Genomic DNA, 23422 nt, shown 5'->3' with positions numbered 1-23422 from the left:
TGCATAAAATCATGCAGATATGGATCACGAGCTTTAGTTAATGTTTACGTTGACCATCAGAATGAGGAAAAAATAGGGGGCCTGGGTAGCTCAGAGTGTACTGACGCTGACAACCACCCCTGGAGTCGCGAGTTCAAATCCAGGGTGTGCTAAGTGACTCTAGGCAGGTCTCATAAGCAACCAAAATGACCCGGTTGCTAGGGAGGATAAAGTCACATGGGGTAACCTCCTCGTGGTCGTGATTAGTGGTTCTGTGGGGTGCATGGTAAGTTGTGTGTAGATCGTGGAGAGTGGCATGAGCCTCCACATGCAGTGTCTCCGTGGTGTAATGCAAAATGGGCCACGTGACAGGATGCGCAAATTGACGGTCTCAGGAGCGGAGGCAACTGAGACTTGTCCTCTGGCACCCGGTTTGAGATGAGTAACCACTCCACCACGAGGACCAACCAAGTAGTGGGAATTGGGCATTCCAAATTGGGAGAAAAGGGGATAACAAATATTTAAAAAAAGAAGAATGGGGAAACATTTTATCTCAGCGATTTGGAGAGTGGCATGACTGTTGGTGCCAGATGGGCTGGTTTGAGATTTCTGTAACTGCCCAACAGTCTCTAGAATTTACTCACTGGATGTTTTGTTTTTGGCACCATTCAGTGGCAGTTCTGTGGATGGAAACACCTTGTTGAGGAGAGAAGTCAACAGAAAATGTCCAGAATGGTTTGAACTGACTAAGTCTACGGTAACTGAGATAACCACTCTGTACATTTGTGGTGAGAAGAATAACATCTCAGAATGCAATGGGCTTTCTGTGCGAGACTTTGAAAACCCCTGATGTAAACTGCTAAATAATTCATCACCATTCAGGCAGAATGTGGGTATTTCAGAATTTCCATCATATTATTCAAGTGAAGATAGTAAAAAACAAATGTTTTTATCCCGCCTTACAAACACACCATTTTCGACTATTTTCGTAGAAGCACCAGTATCTTCTATGATTTCCTCCATGGATTTAGGGCTGTGTGTGCTTTTCTTTTTGGGAATGGGGTCTTCATTTCCCGGAACAAGCTGACTGGAGCCGACCCAGTCCTCCACACAATTCTTAGACGGTGCACTCTTCACTAGGTTTTGGAAATCCTCCACAGTGACTTCTTCCAAGATACTGTTATGACAAGATATACGTAGTCAAACTGTCTGCATTTTTTGTGTAAAAAAATCTAACAATTTTTTTAATTATTAAAATCAGATCACTCAGTATTACTGATTTTTTACACACATTCAGAGGTTTTAACATGCATTCAGTGGAGCGGATTCTATAGATACTCACACGTCATCACCATCATTAGCTATTTTAAGGCAGTTATTTATACTTTCTGCAAGACTGTCCACCAGAAGACAGCAGCTATATAAAAAAAACAAAAAAGAAGAAATTAATTCAAACACAAAAAGACAAACAAGATGGTCAGATGAAGCAAGCCCGGCACAATGTTAGAATGTGTGTGGCGAAACACTAAGGGGAACAGTTCACACACAAAAAATTAAGTTAATGTCATCATTCCAAACCCATATGACTTGAATATATTTAGCAGAATATCTTATCTGCTCTTCCAAAAACAAAAAATATTAAAGTAGTTCATACACAATGCTCTAGATTCAAAACATATCTGGGGAGCCACTGGCTCCTAAAATAAAACATCTTTAGTTCCCAAATCACAGATTTTCTTCATTTATATTGTTATATTTATATTATCTTCCATTCTCAAGTCTAGTTTTGATGATCTATTGCTGTTGTTCATCCACATGATATTAATATAATTTTACATGGGGGCCTGGGTATCTCCGAGTATTGACATGGACTACCACCCCTGGATTCGCGAGTTCAAATCCAGGGTGTGTGGAGTGACTCCAGCCAGGTCTCCTAAGCAATCAAATTGGCCCGGTTGCAAGGGAGGGTAGAGGCACATGCAGTAACCTCCTCGTGGTCACAATAATGTGTGGTTCTCGCTCTCGGTGGGGCACATGGGGAGTTGTGCATGATGCCGTAGACAATAGCGTGGGACTCCACACACACACACACACCATGTCTCCACAGTAACGCTTAACTCTTTCCCCGCCAAACACGGAATTTTCCGGGTTTTATGAAAAAACGCTTCCCCGCCAAACACGGAATTTTCCGGGTATCCGTGTTTTAGGTGGTATACGGTAAGGAAGACCCGCGCGCATGTTTTGAGAGAGTACGCAACTCTTTGATCAAAGAAACAGACTGCGATCGTCTCAAACGTGAAGTGGAACACCATACTAATACTAAAGCACTTGTTTGATAAAAATGCCTTTTCTCAGCTTTTTGTCCGAAATGTTGTTTTTGACAAAACCTACCTCTGTTCAAGTGGCAATAAAAAAAGAACAAATGAAGATAAAATAAAATCGTTTTTTTTTTCCTAAAAGCAGAGGCTCAGATCTTTATTTTGATATATAGCATCTTCATATATTCATGGAAGAAAATATTCTGCGGGCCATTAAAATTTAGCGAAAATCGTCAAAAATCCTGGCGGTGGCTGGCAACTTTTTATAAAAACGCTGGCGGGGAAAGAGTTAACAAGCATCGTGATAAGGTGTGCGAGTTGACTGTCTCTGATGCGGCGCAGAGGAATATAGTAAAAGTACAACTACTTCATTTACTGTACTAAAGTACAGTTTTTAAATTTTTCTACTACAGTACAAATATTTCTTTGGACTTTTACCTTCACTTCACTACATTTTAAAGAGAAAATTGATACTTTTACTCTGATTAATTTCTTCAGATCCTTTCGCAACTGAACACAGCAAAAAAAATAAATAAATACCAGCTGTATGTGTAAAAATGCATGCAGATTGAAGATAGTGATGTGTGATTAATTAAATTTTTTTAAAGAGTTTAATCTTTTACATTTGATTCCTTTGAACAAAAAGATTAAAAAAGCAGTCTGAATGATTTTTTTTGCAAATCACGAATATGAAAAAAAAAAAAAAACACAAGCAAAGCACGTGCCCGATTACATGTTCTGCCACCTGTCTCCACTGGAGAAGACAACAAACTGCTCATGTTTACAAATTAATTTGATAACATTAGGCTTAAACATTATGAAAGCTGTTAAATAATTAAGTTATGTGCGATCAGTCTCCTGCCTTTCCAGGAGACCAGCTCATATTAAAGTCAAATCACATTCGTTTAGATTTTACATTTAAACAAGATATGTGTATGAATAATTAACAGCGCTCATGAAAATGTCCAACAATATTTATTTTGATATTTTCTCATGAATATGTCCATAAATATATTTTTTATGAAGATGAATGTCTTTGCCCAAGCAAAGCTAGTTTTCTGGTGGTTGCTAAAGTGTTATATTTGCTTTGTAGCATTTTTATATTACAGTATGTGCTTACTAGGGTTTTCTGGATGGTTGCTAGGGCATGCTATGTAGTTGTCAAGGTGATCTCTGCGGTGTGTTTGGCGCATTGCTACAATATGTGGTCGCCAAGTTGTTACTATTCTGTTGCTAAGATTTCTGTGGTTTTTGCACATTGTTCTGCAGATGCCAGAATGTTCTGAGTGGTTGCTTATTGGCCCAAATGAAAAGAGCCCAGCCCCACAAGTCTCTGTTCTGTCAAATGACTTAACTCCCCCCTTCAATATTCCAGTTATTCATATTCCCATAAATATGATCATTTTGATTTGACTTGATTGCACCATTAAAAGGGATAATTCATTTAATTTTCTTAACTTCATTCCATGTGTATGACTTTCGTTTTGTTTCTGCAAAACACAAGATTGCAGAAACCAATATGGTTTGTTCACACCCAAAACCAACTGAATTGCTTCAGAGGACATGGATTTAACCACTGTAGTAGTACGGATAACTTTATGCGCTTTTTGTAGCTTGAAATATCTGGCCACCATTCACTTGCATTGAATTGACCTATAGAGCTGAAATATTCTTCTAAAAATCTTTGCATGTGTTCTGCAGATGAAAGAAAGTCAAACACATTTGGGATGGCATGAGGGTGAGTAAATGATGAGCACCACTAATCAAATAATTTGCCATGGGTTTAATGAAATGTTCCGTAATTTATGCAATTTACATGTACTTCTGATACTTAAGTAAATTTAATATCAGTTACTTCAATACTTTTACTTAAGTCATTTTTTCGTGAGCTAATTTAACTTTTACTTGAGTCAATTTAGATGAAGTTAACTTTAATTTTGTAAAATGTATGATATGTTGTATGTTGTCTAAAGTATGACAAATGGATACTTTATTTAACACTGATGGAGAGGATACAGATTCATCCTCCGCCACCCTGATTGAGGCGAGTCACTACGCCACCATGAGGACTTAGAAATCATTGGGGATAGGGCATTCCAAATTGGGGAGAAAAAAATAAATAAATGAAATTATATATAAAATTGTACAATTTGCCATTGTTTGATGATTAGCTAGCATGCTGTTCCTTGTTGCATTCTTAAAGCGCAAAGCATGTTGTTGACAAGTTCAGTTAGGACTGACATAATGTCATTAATATTAACTGATGTCATTAAAATACAAAATGACAGCTCGATTTTAAAATTGCTGTTGCATTTGCAACCATTGTACTTGCAGCATGAACCCCAATTCATCCTGTGTACTATACTTAAAGAACAGGGAAAAGAACAGCATGGTATGGTATGAGATTTACACAGTACGGTATTACACAATTATTATCGGTTACAATGACCCTTAAAAGGAGATAATTATTATTTATTTTTTAAGGAAGTATGTGTAAAAAAAGTCTCCCTTTTGAATATAAAGAAAACAGAAGGCTAACAGGATTATAAACATGATAAAAAAAAATTGCATGTAACTACAACATGTTATATAACTAAAGCATGTTATTTTATATGTTAGCATAGCAACTACTAAATGAAAAATCACATCAGCTGTGTGAGCTTTTAAAGTAATGTCCTGTGATTATTATCAATTAACATATATAAAGGTGAGTGACAGCGCAGCCAGACTGCTCATGTCTGTACCTTTATCTCAGTGGTTCTCAACTGGTTTTGCTTCGGGACCCAGATTTTACACTGGAAATAAAGCGGCGACCCACCATAGTAAAAACGTAACCTGTATTTAATGTATCCTGGGTCACATTACCTTTTATGTTTCATTGTTTTGTTCATGGTTTTCAAGTACAAGGACATGCATCAAGTGACATTTTTGTTGTTGACGTCAACAACAAAAGCTAGGAGGAAATGCCCTAAACCTAAAATCAGAACTTCGGTTTTGCTTTCATTTAATTGCAAGAAATTGTTTGCCAGCCAATGTTTAATATCCTTGAAGCAATTTAGGGCATTTTCAGTAGAACGGTTCTTGTCTACACTCACTGGGAAATAAAATTGGGAATCGTCAGCATAACAGTGATAAGATATGCTGTACTTATTAAAAATAGATCTCAGAGGAAGCATATACAGTGAAAATAACAAGGATCCCAAGATTGACCCTTGGAGGAACACCACACAATAATTGAGCCGAAGCAGAAGAAAAATCTTAGAAAACGTCCTTTCTTTTAGATAGGAAGAAAACCACTGGAGGGTTAATCCCCTGGATGCCAACCATACACTCAAGCAGGCTGAGAAGAATATTATGGTCAATAGTGTCGAAAGCGGCACTGAGATCTAATACAACAGCTTCTTTCCCCAAGCAATCAGACTTTTGAACCCTTGATCTCTCACGATCAATATACATCAGCACAGCACTTTATTAATCTTATATCTCACACTGGACTGTCATAATAATCTCCACAATACAACTACTGTATATATATATGTTTTTATATACTTTTTATTGAATGTGCATTCTATATTGTGTGTATTCTATACTGTCCATTGTATACTATTATTGTGTCATGTAATTATGTGTACATTTGATATGAAAATTGTGTTGTGTAAACATGTTGTTTATTGTAAACTGGTATAAGTCTTGTCACTGTCATGACTGCTATGTTGGAACTGCACACACAAGACTTTCACCCCCTGTTGCACTTGTGTATATGGTCGCGTGACAATAAAGTGATTTGATTTGATCATGATCGCGAGCTGGTTCAGTTACACTCGTGTAAAAGTGCAGATGAGAAGCCTTTAGACGATTGAGTTTATCATTTAATCAGCCTCGGCAGTCCTAAATAGGCCATCACTTGAGACCTAAATAGGCTATCACTTAGGCGGCCACCGAAATATCTTCAATGGGAGAACCATGGCATTGTTCTTTTCCTGCTGTCCGCTATGCAGTCCAAATAGACACGCAACCCACCAGTTGAGAAGCACTGCTTTATGTCAGACCCCCTCGCTTCGCTTCTCTGACATTTTCTCCACTGCACGTGTGTGTGTTGTGCAAGTTGACGAGTCTGACAAGCAGTCGAGGAGGAAAGGAGATGCGCACATGCAGGTGATATTCTCAGTCCAGTTGCATTTTTTTTTTCAATACCGTAGATAAGCAAATGTACATGGAATGAAAACTGTCAATTTTCATACCGTGGTATACCACGGTATACCGTGAAACCGGTATACCGCTGCAACCCTAGCATGGATATTCTGCTAAATATATCCTTTTGTGCTACACAGAAGAAAATCGTGTGGGTTTCTACATACATTTTTGTGGGGGGTGGTGAGACAAACTTCCCCATTAATATAGGCAAACAAAAAGGTAGAAAAAGAGAAAGAGAGATTGATAGTGTTCTACCTGAGTCCTGAACGCAAAGACAGAGCACTCATGTCATATGACTCAACATCCACTGGAATGTGTAATGTCTCCAAAATCTCAAAAACAAATAAACAAATTAATTAAAAGCAAGCAATACAATACACATTTAAGCAGTATAAAGAGACAAATTCACAAAGAGAGACTTTAAGACAAAATAAATCTGGATTCATCAGGAAATAATATAGAGCTGGCTTTGATCTCTCACATTAATGAAAGCAGAGCAGATGATGTCCAGTGCAGCATTACCTCATCAATGTTGCAGTAAGTCTCTAGAGAAGGAACCTGTCGGACATGTCGAGCTTTCTGGATGGCTGTGCGCAGCGCTTTTACCCTCTCTTCTATTCTCTTACACTCCTTTCGGCCATCCAAAAAGAGAAGCTCCACAGCATTCAATTTTGATAACAACATACTCCGCCTGAACAACATTAAAATTCCACAATTTACGTTTAAGAGAAACTCACATTATTCCTGCAGGTTTTAAGATTGTCAATGACCCTTCAAAGTAGACATAAAATGTAAGTGCTATTACTAAAAACATATACAAATGATTTACTCGCACTGCAGATGGCTGATGTAAACAGATCAAAGGGTTTTAGCAGAAAATATTTTAGGGAAGCCCTGATCAACATGCACATGTCACATCCAAGATCCTTGAGCAGCATTCTCTCTACATATACAAATTTAATTAATTATACAAATATAAAAAAATAACAATTACAATATAACCAAAAAAATAAATAAAGGCAAAACACAACAGATTAAATTTCTAATGGCTTATCCCAAATAACACATCTTGACTTTTGTGCCTCTAAATATTCTTATCCACATACCTTTTCAGCAGAATATTCTTTGCTTTTTCAACAGCTTCATCAATTTCTCTGATAATTCGAGTTATCTCTTTCCTTAGTTGATCTTGAATACCTTTCAATAGAGTCTGCATAAAAGTACAAAAACATCGAAACTAATCAGCAGCATCACCTATACAGTTGAAGTGGTTTAAAAGAAACTTAATATTAGGCCTCTAAGGATCCTGTGCCTGCAGACTTCAGAAGAGTGCTGCACAACATCTACCGCATTCACGAAGCAGAAGTCATCATTGTTGGGTAAACACAACTATGGCCGGTGCCGAGGTGTGTGTTTTTTACAGTCCTTACATTTTTCTGCCATTTACATTTGGAGACATTGACCGCATCGTCCAAATGAATTCATCAACAGTTAAAGCTACACTATGTAACTTTTGGTCATCTAGCAGTTGAAGCATAAAACTGTAAGTTACTTGCAGAAAATTATGTGAATTGGGACCGTCTTTTAAATCGGTGGTGTGGGGACATTTCAGTTTTGCCGTAGAGTATAATGCAGTGGAAGAAAAAATGGTGAACTAAAAAATTACTGTGTGCAAGCATTGTTTTACACATGTTGCCTACTCAAATGGAAACACTTCTAACATGACTGCACATCAGTGGCACCATCACCCAGCGATATCACGGTCTGAAAGCAGGATAGCAGGGGAGGTAATACAGTCATCCAAAAAGCAACAGTCCCTCATTGATTCCTTCCAGCATACATACTCAAATGGTTAAGAGAAACTTAACCAAAGGCAGTAGGGGTGTTCATTGCCAAAGATTTGCAGCCATTTTCGGTGATTGAAGATGTGGGCTTTCGCCACCCTATGAAATCGCTCGATCCGCGTTACAGACAACAGTCTTGCACTTTTTTTCAGCGCAGAGGTCATTCCCGACCTCCAGGGCTGGACAGGTAATCTGGCATACCAGGCATTTTCCCGGTGGGCCGATGCACTTTGGGGCCAATCAGGGGCGGACTGGCCATCGGGAGAAATGAGCGAGCCAGTAGTTCGGAAAGTTCCCGAATGGGTCACAATAAGCAAAAATGAGCAGCCGCGATCTGCAGAATAGGACAGCGAAATGGTTCTGAGCTGTGCATGCATTTTTGTGCATCTGTGTGGGGGAGGTGTAATTATACAAAAGGATCATTCTCTTTGATACATAGGGTCTAGTACAGAATCCTGTGCCCTCCACAGAGGAAGAAATTATACAATACACTAGGAATGTGTACACATCCACATCTTGGATGTGGACTCAAGATGGCGCCGAGTATGGCTGCTGCGTTGCGAGCTCCGACAAAACACTGCAGTTTATTGTTTGTTTACAGTTTTTAGTTTTTTTTGTCTTGGATGTTGTCTGCCTTATTGTATACGACAGACAAACGCTTTTGGACATTGGTTCTATAATTACATACCATAAACTGGACTTCAGATTCCTCAATGCTGACCCGCTGTTCACAAACACGCCAGCGGAGCCCTTTGTCTGGGCTGCCCGGCCGTGGAAACGCAGAAGGAAAAGAGCCGCGTTCTCATCAGAGTCACTTAACACGCGGACCTCCGCTTTTAATTCAGGGAACGCGGAGGAGCACAAAACAAGCCAGTTATGACCTCCATAACTCTATCAGTGCAGCCAAACGACAGTACAGGCACAAAATTTAAGGACAGTTCAACACAACCGACTCTAGAAGTATGTGGCAGGGAATTAACATCATCACGGACTACAAAGGGAATAAAAACTCTGCCATGAACACCGCTGCCTCTCTCCCGGATGAGCTTAATATATTTTATGCTCATTTCGAGGACAATAACACCGCCCTCACGGAGAAAGCGCTCGTGGCTGACGTAACGGATTATAGTTCACTCTCAGTCTGTTGCGGATGTAACCCGATCCTTCCGACGGGTGAACATCCGTAAAGCCACGGGTCCAGACGGCATTCCGGGCCACGTCATCGGAGCGTGCGCGAACCAACTGGCTGGTGTTTTTAACTGACATTTTCAACCTGTCCCTCGTCCCCATATGCTTCAAAACGTCAACCATTGTGCCTGTACCGAAGCAAGCCAAAATCACTTGCTTAAAATGACTGGCGCCCTCTTGCTCTGACCCCCATCATCAGCAAATGCTTTGAGAGGCTAATCAGAGATTACATCTGCTCTGTGCTGCCCACGTCTTTGGACCATTGCAGTTTGCCTACCACAACAACCGCTCCACTGATGAGGCCATTGCATCTACAATACACACTGCTCTCTCCCACCTGGAAAAAAGGAACACTGTTTGTAGACTACAGCTCATATGTGAGAATGCTGTTTGTAGACTACAGCTCAGCATTCAACACCATAGTGCCCTCCAAGCTTGATGTGAAACTCCGGGCTTAAACAGCTCGCTGTGCAGCTGGATCCTGGACTTCCTGTCAGGCAGACGTCAGGTGGTTAGAATAGGCAGCAACATCTCATCACTGACCCTCAACACTGGAGCCCCGCAGGGCTGTATTCTCAGCCCACTCCTGTACACACATGACTGCCATCATTATGTTTCCTGACGATACGACGGTGGTAGGTCTGATCACTGACAATGATGAAACAGCCTGCAGAGAGGAGGTGCACACACCAACACGCTGGTGTCAGGAGCACAACCTCTCCCTCAACGTCAGTAAAACCAAGGAGCTTGTGATGGACTTCAGGAAGAAAGACAGAGTACACAGCCCCATCACCATTAATGGAGCACCGGTGGAGAGAGTCAGCAGTTTCAAGTTCCTCGGTGTCCACATTACTGAGGAACTCACATGGTCTGTCCACACGGAGACCGTTGTGAAGGCTCACCAGCGCCGCCTCTTCCGGAGACGGCTCAGGAAGTTTGGAACGAACCACCACATCCTCACACGGTTCCACACCAGTATGGTAGACAGCATCCTGACTGGCTGCATCACCACCTGGTATGGCATTAGCACTGCCCACAAACGTAAAGCCCTGCAAAGGGTGGTGCGAACTGCCACACACCTCATCGGAGGTGAGCTTCCCTGCCTCCAGGACATATACAACAGGTGGTGTGTGAAAAAAACTTGGAGGATCATCAGAGACTCCAGCGACCAGAGTCATGGGCTGCTCTCACTGCTACCATCAGGCAGGCGGTATCGCAGCATCAGGACCCACACCAGCCGACTACATGACAACTTCTTCCCCCAAGCAATCAGACCTTTGAACGTTTGATCTCTCATGATCAATAATAAGCACTGCACTTTATTAATCTTATATCTCACACTGGACTGTCAAATATATTCTCCTCAATACAACTACTGTATTTATATTTTTTTTACATACTCTTTATTTTTATTGTATGTGTATTCTATATTGTGTGTATTGTTTACTGTACATTGTATATATTATTGTGTAAGTACGTGTACATTTGACATGTAAATTGTGTTGTGTAAATATGTTGTTTATTGTAATTGGTATATGTCTGTTGCTTGGAACTGCACACAAGACTTTCACCTACTGTTGCACTTGTGTACATGGTAGTGTGACAAAGTGATTTGATTGTGTACGAGTGGAATTTTATTTTTTTTGCTTTTAAGTAAAATAAAGAAAGAGTATTGCAATTAAAAAAAAAAACATTGTCCTTAACCTCTTACTGTTAGCATAGAATAACAAAAAAACTTTTGAGCTGCCAAGCCATCAGAACCGAACACCATGGTTAAAAAAAACGAGATATGTATTGAACTGTGGGCTAACTGTATTATTGCATCCCTACTAATGACATAAAAATTTTACAAAAGTTTTATTAGCAGGTAAATACTATAGCATATCTTCCACTGTTGTTTTAACTTATTGAAAACAATTGTTATAAAATAAATAACGTTACAAAAGTTAGGAAATGCTGACATTATGATTACTAATAACAGATCAGGTCAAACGGAGGGAACAATTATAACTTGGCTAGCAGGCTATTCTAGACAAACAAACCAAGGTTGTAACTGGTTTAGAGTCTAGCATTGTTATCAACATAAACATTGTTTTGTGAAGCTAGACAATGCACAGTAGAAGTCGTTGCTGGTTGGTTAATTAGATAAAGATGTGGCTAATTTGCAGACTCAAAAAGTAACATTTATCCACTGTTCTTCCTTGAAAATAAAATCAAGCACTGCAGTAAAACAACAAATAATAAAATGCCCCATTAGAGTGGCTAATGTGATCTAACGAACTGCTGCCCTAATGTAAGAAAGCTACCAGGTTAATTATCGGTCCAATAAAATATTTTACCTGTCCAGCAAGAAAAAAGGCATCTCTGTGCAGTTTGAAATTCTTTCAAATCGGAGTTGTCCCAACTTCTGAAAAGCAGATTCATGTTTTATTATGGGCTCTGGCACTTTCCCTTTTTACTTGCAGACTCTTCTGTTTCTTTATTTTTAAAATGTGTGAATCCCCAGAGGATTCCTTTTTGAACTATCCATGGTCAACATTGCTCATTTGTTGTAACTACAAGCTTTCAGCTTCCAATACCACACCATCCACCGCACCATACAAACACCAGACCTTCTTTTCTTTATTTACGTACATGACTTAAACAGGCACGGATGAACGACAGAAGCATGAAATTTCTCAGGAAATCCACCCGACAGCTAGGGTTACTATTATACTTATAGTCTTACCATAGTGATTTGGGCTAAGGTAAAAACAAGGTTTGGAAGAAGGATTTTTGGTGTCCTCATTAATGAAAATGTGTTTATTTAACACAAAACAATATGTAGCTTTAAATTAAAACTCAAAGATTAAAAGTAGGGGTGGGCGATATGAGCAAAAGCTTATGTCGAGATTGGAGTAATTTCCATGCCACAGTTTGCAGGTTACATTTTTGTCAGCTTTTGTAAACCCATAGAACAGATGGTCTCACTCGTTTCAATTACAAGCTCATTTTGGGGATTGGGTAGCTCAGCGGGTATTGACGCTGACTACCACCCCTGGAGCCTGGGTGTTCACATCCAGGGTGTGCTGAGTGACTCCAGCCAAGCCTCTTGAGCAACCAAATTGGCCCAGTTGCTAAGGAGGGTAGGTAGTCACATGGAGTAACCTCCTCGTGGTCATGATTAGTGGTTCTTGCTCTTAATGGGGCACGTGGTAAATTGTGCATGGATTGCAGTCACTGTTGTCATACACAGTGAGCCACATAAAATACGTGGATTGACTGTCTCAGAAGAGGAGGCAACTGAGACTTGTCTGCTGTCACCCGGATTAAGGGGAGTAACCATGCCACCACAAGGACCTAGTAAGTAGTGGGAACTGGGCATGCCAAATTGGGAAGAATTTTTTTTTAGTCTATTGACTATATCAGAAATACTTCAAATGACGGAGAAGTACAGACATATTGTGCAGTTGTGCACCTCGGCATGTTAAAGAGGTGATCCACGTGTCTGGATCACAGTGATGCTGCACAGCAGAGTGTGTCAGATAATGGTGGACTGCTGCATCCTCTGCAATATAGTGCTCAGAATTGGCCCACAAAATCAGAATTGCAAAGCGCAAGTGCCGTTACCTGACCCAGAGCCGTTGAAAAATAGTTGTGACACTGCCATAGACTTGCCTGTTGTAATCGGAGAATGCAGAAGTGACGCGTGTCATGGGGCAACCGATATTTCCAAACACTGAACCACATTCATTAAATTGTTTGTCAAGCACACTCACTGGCAAGTTGATGAAATGACTGCATTTTTTCACATTAACACATTAGCTGACCTCATGAATCTAGTCAATAGTGGTATTTTATGTAGCCAGCTCTAGTTAATGTTGATCATTAGATAATAGCTAGTTAGATTCTAATTGCTGTTAACTAACGTGAGCAACACTTCACTAGCTACCATAACCAGATGTCAGTTGGCCTATATTTACCTCAAATTAATTGCAGTTATTGATGTCCGTTAACAAAGTTTATCTTCAGTGATTAGATTTGTTGTTAAACAGACTGTACTAGATTTGTATGCCTACTTTCAATGAATAGTAGCTAGCTGAACTAAATAACATGGCTAGCTGGTATCTAGCAAGGTTGTTCCTTGGTTAATTCAGTGTTTCAGGGACAGGTGACAAGTTCATCAGTATATATGTGCCCTTGGATGAGTTTGCACCCCTGATAATGAATATTTCTGAATTGTTACTTTAGTTATTAGGGAGATTGCGTATCACCAGGCACATCCACATGGTGTTGCCTAGCAGTGGTCAAGAGTAGAGGGAACTGCTGAAATGTTGACAGGGATTAACCCCTGATTCCCGATGGTGAACATACCCCATGTCCACAATGTCCGAACCCTTGTAAATGTAGGAAGGAGACGTTTAGGTGTTGGGCTAGCCTACAGGTGTAAGGTTGGTTTGGAATTTATATAGATTGGTCAATGTATTTGGCCAATTACACAATTTTGGCTCTGTCCTTCAGCACATTGGATTTGAAATGAAACAATGATTAGAAGTTTAAAATGCAGACTTTCAGCTTTAGTATTAGGGTATTATTTGGTCATTAAATTCAAAAGAATCTGCAACAAAGTATTAAATAGGATCATTTTATTTAGGTTTAAAGGAACTTGTGTAATACCTTTTTGTCCTCTGAAATTGGCAGTCTGTCAAATGGCTATAATTACTACATGGTTCACTTGATACATCTGAAAATACCTACAAAATTAAGCTGAGAGTTTACACTTGAAGTCATAGTCATTATTTAATTTCAGATTCAATGTACTGGACAGAAATCATGCCAATGTACAAATACGTATGGATCTAGCTGTAGGCGTGTACTCTCACTTTTGTAATCTCTACCTCATTCAAATCTTTGGGAAACATTGGCTTTTAATGTGCATTTAAGCTAAACACAGTTTCTTTTTTCTTTACTACACCCAGTTCTCTCCAGCAGCAACAGTCTCCTCTGGGGCCCATGAAATGGTCTGCTTCCAGTGATGGAATGTAACTAAGTAAATTTACTCAAGTACTGTTCTATACTCAAGTACTATACTTACAGTAAATATACATTTTAGGTACTGTATATGTATTTCCATTTAATGCATCTTTATACATTTACTCCACTACATCTCAGAGGCAAACATTGTACTTTTTACTCTTAATACATTTGTCTGACAGCTTTAGTTACTACAGTAGTTACTTTCCAGTTTACAATTTTTCATACCCTTCCTGTCCAGTGAAAAACATAGATCTCCAAATCTGTGATAATCTTTCAGTTTAAGTGTTCCTTTATGGGGTGAGAATTTCTCCTACTTAAGCTAAATAAACAATTTAAAAAAAAACTTGGATTAACTAGAAAACGCATTGTCTCACAGATTAAAACAGGGCCATTTTTACGAGATCATGAAAAGTTGACTTTAGACATGTGGTATTCACAGGACAGCAATGTTACAAACATTTGATTGAATGTGATGGAATATGATGCATTTCTGTAGATTAAACTACCAAACATTATATAATGTAGTTAAAATTAGCTCAAACTTAAACATCTATCTACATCAGTAAAATGCAACATACACATTCATGCAGACAACATATATAATAGTAAAAAACTGGCAGGGAACATTTTTCTGCAGAATAAGTACTTTTACTTTTGGTACTTTAAGTAAATTTGGCAGATAATACTTCTATACTTTTACTTATGTAAGGTTTTGAATGCAGGACTGTTACTTGTTTTGGAGTATTTTCAAAGTGTGGTATTAGTACTTTGGTACTCAAGTAAAAGATCGGAATACATCTTCCACCACTATCTGCTTCTGGCAGTGGATTGCCCTCACCAAAATATTCAAGTAAATGTAGCATTACTTGTGGCGTTGAGTTTGAATGTTTTTGCTATTATTGTATGGATAAGAATTTGAATCTGTGGTTCTTGTGTGTGTGTCCAGAGATGTTTTGAGCAGTCATCATTCAGTGAAGTTTATTGAGCGCTCATGGACAGGTGACCAGATCTCCTTCTCGTCCCACTGTTGTGATGAAAGAATGCAATGGCTATTTTGAACAATTTTATACCTTTCCTGGCCTGCTTTCTGCCATCTTTCTCTCCCTGTAGGAGGTTGAATGAGTTTCTATGAAGACTGTCCATTCAAGGAAAAACTTAGTCAGGTCCATAAATATTGGGACATTGACACAATTCTAATCTTTTTGGCTCTATACACCACCACAATGGATTTGAAATTAAACGAAACGTGCTTTAACTGCAGACCTTCAGCTTTAATTTGAGGGTATTTACATCCAAATCAGGTCAACGGTGTAGGAATTACAACAGTTTGTATATGTGCCTCCCACTTTTTAAGGGACCAAAAGTAATGGGACAGATTAACAATCATAAATCAAACTTTCACTTTTTAATACTTGGTTGCAAATCCTTTGCAGTCAATTACAGCCTGAAGTCTGGAACGCATAGACATCACCAGATGCTGGGTTTCATCCCTGGTGATGCTCTGCCAGGCCTCTACTGCAACTGTCTTCAGTTCCTGCTTGTTCTTGGGGCATTTTCCCTTCAGTTTTGTCTTCAGCAAGTGAAATGCATGCTCAATCGGATTCAGGTCAGGTGATTGACTTGGCCATTGCATAACATTCCACTTCTTTCCCTAAAAAACTCTTTGGTTGCGTTCGCAGTATGCTTCGGGTCATTGTCCATCTGTACTGTGAAGCGCCGTCCAATGAGTTCTGAAGCATTTGGCTGAATATGAGCAGATAATATTGCCTGAAACACTTCAGAATTCATCCTGCTGCTTTTGTCAGCAGTCACATCATCAATAAATACAAGAGAACCAGTTCCATTGGCAGCCATACATGCCCACGCAATGACACTACCACCACCATGCTTCACTGATGAGGTGGTATGCTTTGGATCATGAGCAGTTCCTTTCCTTCTCCATACTCTTCTCTTCCCATCACTCTGGTACAAGTTGATCTTTGTCTCATCTGTCCATAGGATGTTGTTCCAGAACTGTGAAGGCTTTTTTAGATGTTGTTTGGCAAACTCTAATCCGGCCTTCCTGTTTTTGAGGCTCACCAATGGTTTACATCTTGTGGTGAACCCTCTGTATTCACTCTGGTGAAGTCTTCTCTTGATTGTTGACTTTGACACACATACACCTACCTCCTGGAGTGTGTTCTTGATCTGGCCAACTGTTGTGAAGGGCGTTTTCTTCACCAGGGAAAGAATTCTTCGGTCATCCACCACAGTTGTTTTCTGTGGTCTTCCGGGTCTTTTGGTGTTGCTGAGCTCACCGGTGCGTTCTTTCTTTTTAAGAATGTTCCAAACAGTTGATTTGGCCACACCTAATATATTTGCTATCTCTCTGATGGTTTGTTTTGATTTTTCAGCCTAATGATTGCTTGCTTCACTGATAGTGACAGCTCTTTGGATCTCATATTGAGAGTTGACAGCAACAGATTCCAAATACAAATAGCACACTTGAAACGAACCCTGGACCTTTTATCTGCTCCTTGTAAATGGGATGAGGGAATAACACACACCTGGCCATGGAACAGCTGAGCCGCCAATTGTCCCATTACTTTTGGTCCCTTAAAAAGTGGGAGGCACATATACAAACTGTTGTAATTCCTACACCGTTCACCTGATTTGGATGTAAATACCCTCAAATTAAAGCTGAAGGTCTGCAGTTAAAGCACGTTTCGTTTAATTTCAAATCCATTGTGGTGGTGTATAGAGCCAAAAAGATTAGAATTGTGTCGATGTCCCAATATTTATGGACCTGACTGTACCTACCCTCTCCCTGGATATATTATATAATAAAATGTCTTGTTGAATGCAATTGGTTGCCTTGTATATTTTGCACTATTGACCAAACTATTTTCTTGGGTTAAATTGAGGAGTTGCTTGCATTTATTGATATTCACTTGTGCATGCTTATGTGAATATCTTAACATAATATTAGGATGTGAGGTTCTCTGGCTGCCGGTTGATGCACATATCAAATTAAAGGCTCTGATGCTGGTATACAGAACAGTCACTGGGTCTGCTCCAGCATACCTAAAATCATTTCTGCAGAGCTACGTTCCCACCAGAAGCCTGTTGCCGGCTAAGGAAAGGTGCCTTGTTGTACAAACAAAAAGAGGCACCAAAACACTTTCCCAGACTTTTGATTTCATCGTACCACGTAGGGATGTCGCGATTAGCCGATTTCACAATTAAAATGCTCCGTAAAAATTTGGAAGCTATGGCTAAAAAAACCATGTTGTCTATTTAAAAAAAAAAAAAAACTGAAATTGAGTCGTGTGGGTCCATCTACTTGTGCCACGAGTGTGTCTGGCCTCTGCCTGGCTGGTTTGTGAGGCGGTTACTATGGTAACAGTTGACGAGTTGATTGTCTAGAAGGCGGGGAACGTGCAGAACATTTTCAGCGCACGAGAAACTCTCAAAATGAAAACATGGCGGATGCGATCTTGCAGAGTTGTATCCAAAGAAATGAATTAAATCAGCTATTTAGGAGCATTTTGTCCATCTAATAGAATGATACAGGAGTTGTTGAAGACCGGTATCCAGTATGCAAAACGTGCAGACGAAAATTGCCTGCAAAAGCGGTGAAAACATGTAAAATGTTCCAGCACCTGAGGGATCAGCACCTGAGGGATCACCATCCAGAGATTCATGCCCAGATGAAGGTAATAATTTTACAAACACATTAAATATTAAATGTAGTGTAATACTTTGCTTTTGGTAAAGTCAAAACACTGAATTGAAGCTGTGTAAATCCCAAGAGTTGTTATTTTAAGTTTATAAGAGGAGGGGTTCATCTTTATATTGTGAATGTGATGCCTCCAAATAGTTTTTCCTACTTGAAGATTTCAGTGAGCGTAAAAGTGTAGCGATTAGTAGGAATATTCATGTTAACTGGATGTCCTAACGAATGCTGCAATAAAACTTAAGTTGTGAAATGTTTGTGGAGGTTTTTATTGTAAAAATCGTTAAATCATGATTTTTTTTTTTTTTTTTAATCAGACAATAATCGTACCATCAAAAATTCACATTGTGACATCCCTAGTACCACGTTGGTGGAATGACCATCCCAACTCCATCCATGAAGCTGACTCACTTGGTCTTCCAAAAAATTTATAAAAACACATCTTTTCCATGAGCACATAACTGGTCACAAAAATAAAATAAAAATTCTTGTTGCACTTTCAGGCTTTAATACTACTATTCTGATGATAGTGCAACTTTGTAATACAGCACGTTTCATACCACTGTCTCTTTAAGATGATTCACTTATAATGTATTCCTCTTTTGGAAGTCGCTTTGGATAAAAGCATCTGCCAAATTAATAAATGTAAATGAGTAATTTTGACCATAGAAGCACAAGAAAAATATGAATACATACATTCTGTAAATGTATTCTACGTTATGGCAGCAATCCCCCTTCCCTCCAAAATTAAAAACTGATTAAATGCTGTCTCTCAATCACTACCCAGAAAAAAATGCTACTATAAAAAGGAAGTCAACATAGTAATCAATGCACATTATGCATTAATATTTACTGAACAATGCTGCAAATATAGCCGCTGATGCTGTCTGTCCCATTTAAACCCAATCAAACAGATTGACAGCACGGATTTGTTTGGAACCATTGAGACCTACATGAACCACGAGTTCAAACAGGGTCACAACTCTTTTTCAACAGCGCTTGCCTGACCTACATAATTCCTATAGTGAATCTGGCATTAAATCCGCACAAGCCAGCACTTTTACCGGCCGCAGTTCATTCGCCTCTCAAGCCTGTCTTCAGTCTCATGTGTAGCGTGCCCACTAAAATATATGCTCATACTGCACACATGGATATTTACATACCGCGATACAGCTACATTTGTATTGACTGACACTTTATATAGTTTTATATCATCATATTGCCCAGCCATAGCTGTTTTTCCAAAGGTTATCTACACGAATACTAAGGCAAGTGGATAAAAATTTATTCTTGTTAACAGGTTGTGCGTTAAATCAGTAGACGCATTTATTAAAAGGAACGATCTACAAATCTGTTGCCATAAATTGCATCTGACTTCTAACCCCGTCAACCCTGGTTGTGATGTGTAATCATTCCATTGAAACAGTGAGGGTGCAGCTAAGGTTTTACAACTCCACCTGTAAGCGATTACTGTAAATCCCAAAGTTGAAAATGCTAAGTTACCGTAATTTCCGGACTATTGAGCGCACCTGAATATAAGCCGCACCCACTGATTTTTAAATAAAATATTATTTTGAACATAAATAAGCTGTCTATAAGCCGCAGGTGCCTACCGGTACATTGAAACAAATTAACTTTACTCAGGCTTTAACGAAACACGGCTTGTAACAAAAATAAATAGGCTTTAACGAAACACGGTGTGGCAGCGGGGGAGTGGTCAAGCGCTCGTCCGAGAGAGAAAGCGGTAAGGGCGCTTACACCTGAGCTAAATTATGTCTAACACCGGTGTCTAATTTCAGTAAGCATGGGGAAAGCGGCATAAAAAGGCAGCAGCCACAGAGCTGAGAGAGTGACACACGCCAGTCTAGTGTTGGCGCATAGAAGAATTGAGAAACTTTATAAAACTGATTGTAAACATTGCTGTGGCCATTAAAAGCCTTACCTGGAACGTCAAGTGCCCTGCTGAAAACTGTCACACTGGTGCCCGTGTGACAGTTTTCCCAAGAGGACACGTGAAGCAGGGCACTTGAAATTAGACACCGGTGTTAGACATAATTTAGCGCAGGTGTAAGCTCTTACAGCTTTTCTCTCCCGGACGGGCGCTTGACCACGCCCCCGCTGCCACACACGGCTTGTAATAAAACATTTGCAGTAAACAGTAGCCTACCAAGAAAGTCATTGGTCACTATCTTCCTCGTCCTCTGCACTGAAACCACTGAAGTCATCTCCTTCGGTGTCGGAGTTGAATAGCCTCAGATTTAGTTGTCTTTTGCACTGAGTCAATTCCTCACGCTGCTGTTTCCAACGTCTTATCATCGACCAAGCTCCCGTGCAGCAGCTCTATTTCCTTCTCCAACAGCCAGATCAATCGCCTTCAACTTGAAAGCAGCATCATATGCGTTTCTCCATGTCTTTGCCATGGTGAGGGTGACAAAATTACTACCGTAATCAGAATGATGGGAAGTTTGAGTGCGCTCGATTTAATCTAAACAGTAAACAAAAAAGTTGTTTTGACCTTAACCCGTTCGGCAATTTCATTGGTCTAATGAAAGCTTCACGCCGCCAAAAAACTGAGCACGTCACAGAATGTTTTTTTTTTTTTTTTATTTGAAAGCGGAAAAATCCATATATTAGCCGCGTCATTGTATAAGCCGCGAGGTTCAAAGCGTGGGAAAAAAGTTGTGGCTTATAGTCCGGAAATTACGGTAGTTCTCATTTAATAACAAAGTTTTAGTTTGCCTTTAATTGCCTGAACCCACCAACCTCGTACAAAGCTCAGCATCTTTTGGAAATTCATGGCAAGACAAAATGCAGACTTGCTTGTTTTTAGAACTTTTTTAGTGCAAATATGAACAATGTAGTGCACTGGTTATTATTGTTCTTCCCGATCACCCGCAAGCACGGATGTATGAAAAGGGCACTCTGGAATAATTGATAGAAGCAGATCACTAGTGCAAGCTAACTGCTAATATCATATCACTAGTGATGACCATTTGTAGGAAGCTTTCTGTACGGTTCCCCATTTTACCTTGTGAAGTTTATCAAGTTGTTCCAGGTTTGCAGTTGCCTCCACGAGAGCTTCATCCAAAACTTTAACTACATCTGGCCTCTACACAAACATAAACACTCACATACATGAGCAATAACCTTAAGCTAAGAATATTGCAAAGATGAATCTGATCAATATACTACAGATCCAAGTTATTGCAAATGGGTCGTGTGTGTGTGTAAAAAAAAAAAGTACCCTTTCAGCATGCTCCTGTGTGTGGACAACCGCTGTTGAGGGTGGGCTACTAAACCGTATTTGTTTCCATTTGTCACCTGAGTGCCTGATGACAACATTTAATTAGCAATGATTTTTTTAAATACAGATATTGGGCAACAGAATACATCAGTGAAACTTAAATTAAGTAGGCAGAATTTTGTGTGCGTACCCTTTCTTGGCGTTCATCCGTGTAGTATAGATGAGGCCAATGATTCTGCTGTCCACCTCTAAACCATCAACCCCTTCCTCACCAACACTGGTGTCCATCTACATAAAAAAAAAAATAATCCATCATCAACATTTCCAAGTGAAAGATGGGGCAATAAGAATGGGAGGAACAGCGGTGTAGCACGCCAAAATTAAAATTGGGGTATCCATCAACAGAAGGCATGTTACATTGGGCAATGGGCACTTTAAATGTTGATGGCTTTGTTGATTGTAATAGGAGAGATCTAGTTTAGCCGTGACAAATACATACTACTAAAAGTTTGTCACTTCAAAACCATAGAATAATTAAATAAAGCATTGCACAAGTATCCCACCCAAAATGTGTTTTATGTGGGCCCACTATGGGTAAGGTTAAGTTCATGAATATGAATTATGTTACATACCTAGACACTCCAGGAATGTTACTAAGCAATATCAGCATGGCCTAATTAACATTCCTGAGGCAAGCCTTTACCCTACACAGCGCTACTCAACACGTGGCCCGCATTACAATTTCATCAAGCACTACTCAACACACAATCTGCATTACAAATTCATCAAAAACATTTTTTAAAGAGCTCATCAATTGTGAGGTGTCCATTTCCAAAAGTATTTAAGGTAGTTCTCTATCACTATATCGCAATACAGTTAGACAGTTAAATACACTGCAAAAGGATGTAACAAATGAAATGAACAACAAAAGAATATCGGCACGTAGCTGATGTTACATGAGAGCAGGGGTCAGTCAACGAGCACCTTCATAGTATTTGCACACAAAGGTCTGACAACATCAGGACCAATATTACGGTCCTATCAGAAGGGCAACTGCTCCCTTTTGATTGCAATTCTTCCTCTTCTGATTGCTTTTGAGAAATTAAAAATGACAGTAAGCCGGCTAATTTCAATGAATTCTTTTAATACTCTCCCCATTTTACCAAAACTTTGGGGGGAGAGACACAACTGGGAGGTGAAAGGTACACAAAGAGCGATATACACACTTTTCTGTATGGAAACCAAAACTTTTAAGCATGACGTCATCGTGCACACCATTTATATCAATAAAACTTTGAAGGGAAACAGGCAGAAGACAGCAAATTTCGCAAACATTATTTTTTACTCATTTTCACTTTGTCAATAATATAACAGTGTGACAAGTGGATGGAAACTAGGTTACTGTCTAACATTCCCACTATACACCAGGGTATAATTAGCATCTGCCACTATTTACACTGTACGCGTAGCATAAACAGTGCTGTAGTGCTGATGCTGCAGCTTCTACAAAAAAAAAAAAGAGATCATAAATATGTAATCATAACTGAGAAACATTTTTTTTTAAAATCTACTTATATAATTGACATTAAACTAATTGTGAAAATATATTTAAATGGACTACAATTTTGGTTTTACTGTTAAAGTGGTCCGCTACCTGTAAATGTTTGAGAACCACTGTTCTAAACACCTGCCTGCATCCATCCAGGTGTCCAAGTTAAAGGTGCAATATGTAATATATTTAATGTATTAAAGTATAAAATTATCATATGTTAGAGATTTAGGAAACATGCCTAAGTTTTAATACTGGCTTCTCTGAAACCAATGTTACAGTCAGTATATTCTACTTTTAAATGTTGGTTCCAGGCCGGAATTTCTGTTTATGTTTTTGGCCTGTGTGATCCCGCCCACTGCCTATTCACCAATA

The 23422-nt window shown here is 39.4% G+C and overlaps 1 protein-coding gene across 1 annotated transcript in view; it reads right to left on the bottom strand.

Annotated features, from left to right (window-relative positions):
* rnf17 (ring finger protein 17) overlaps positions 1-23422 on the bottom strand; it is a 78142-nt gene that overhangs the window by 52260 nt on the left and 2460 nt on the right. Inside the window, exons 3-10 of the mRNA XM_052148354.1 lie at positions 21689-21786; positions 21499-21583; positions 21283-21363; positions 7598-7701; positions 7014-7182; positions 6747-6823; positions 1322-1396; positions 951-1156 (exon numbers count right to left, since the gene is read on the bottom strand). Of these exons, the coding sequence (XP_052004314.1) occupies positions 951-1156; positions 1322-1396; positions 6747-6823; positions 7014-7182; positions 7598-7701; positions 21283-21363; positions 21499-21583; positions 21689-21786 (895 nt within the window). The remainder of the gene's footprint in view (positions 1-950; positions 1157-1321; positions 1397-6746; positions 6824-7013; positions 7183-7597; positions 7702-21282; positions 21364-21498; positions 21584-21688; positions 21787-23422) is intronic.

The sequence above is a fragment of the Xyrauchen texanus genome, chromosome 18 (assembly GCF_025860055.1).
Source record: "Xyrauchen texanus isolate HMW12.3.18 chromosome 18, RBS_HiC_50CHRs, whole genome shotgun sequence".
In the NCBI taxonomy this organism is placed as follows: domain Eukaryota; kingdom Metazoa; phylum Chordata; class Actinopteri; order Cypriniformes; family Catostomidae; genus Xyrauchen; species Xyrauchen texanus.
This window is presented reverse-complemented; position numbering and strand designations above follow the sequence as displayed.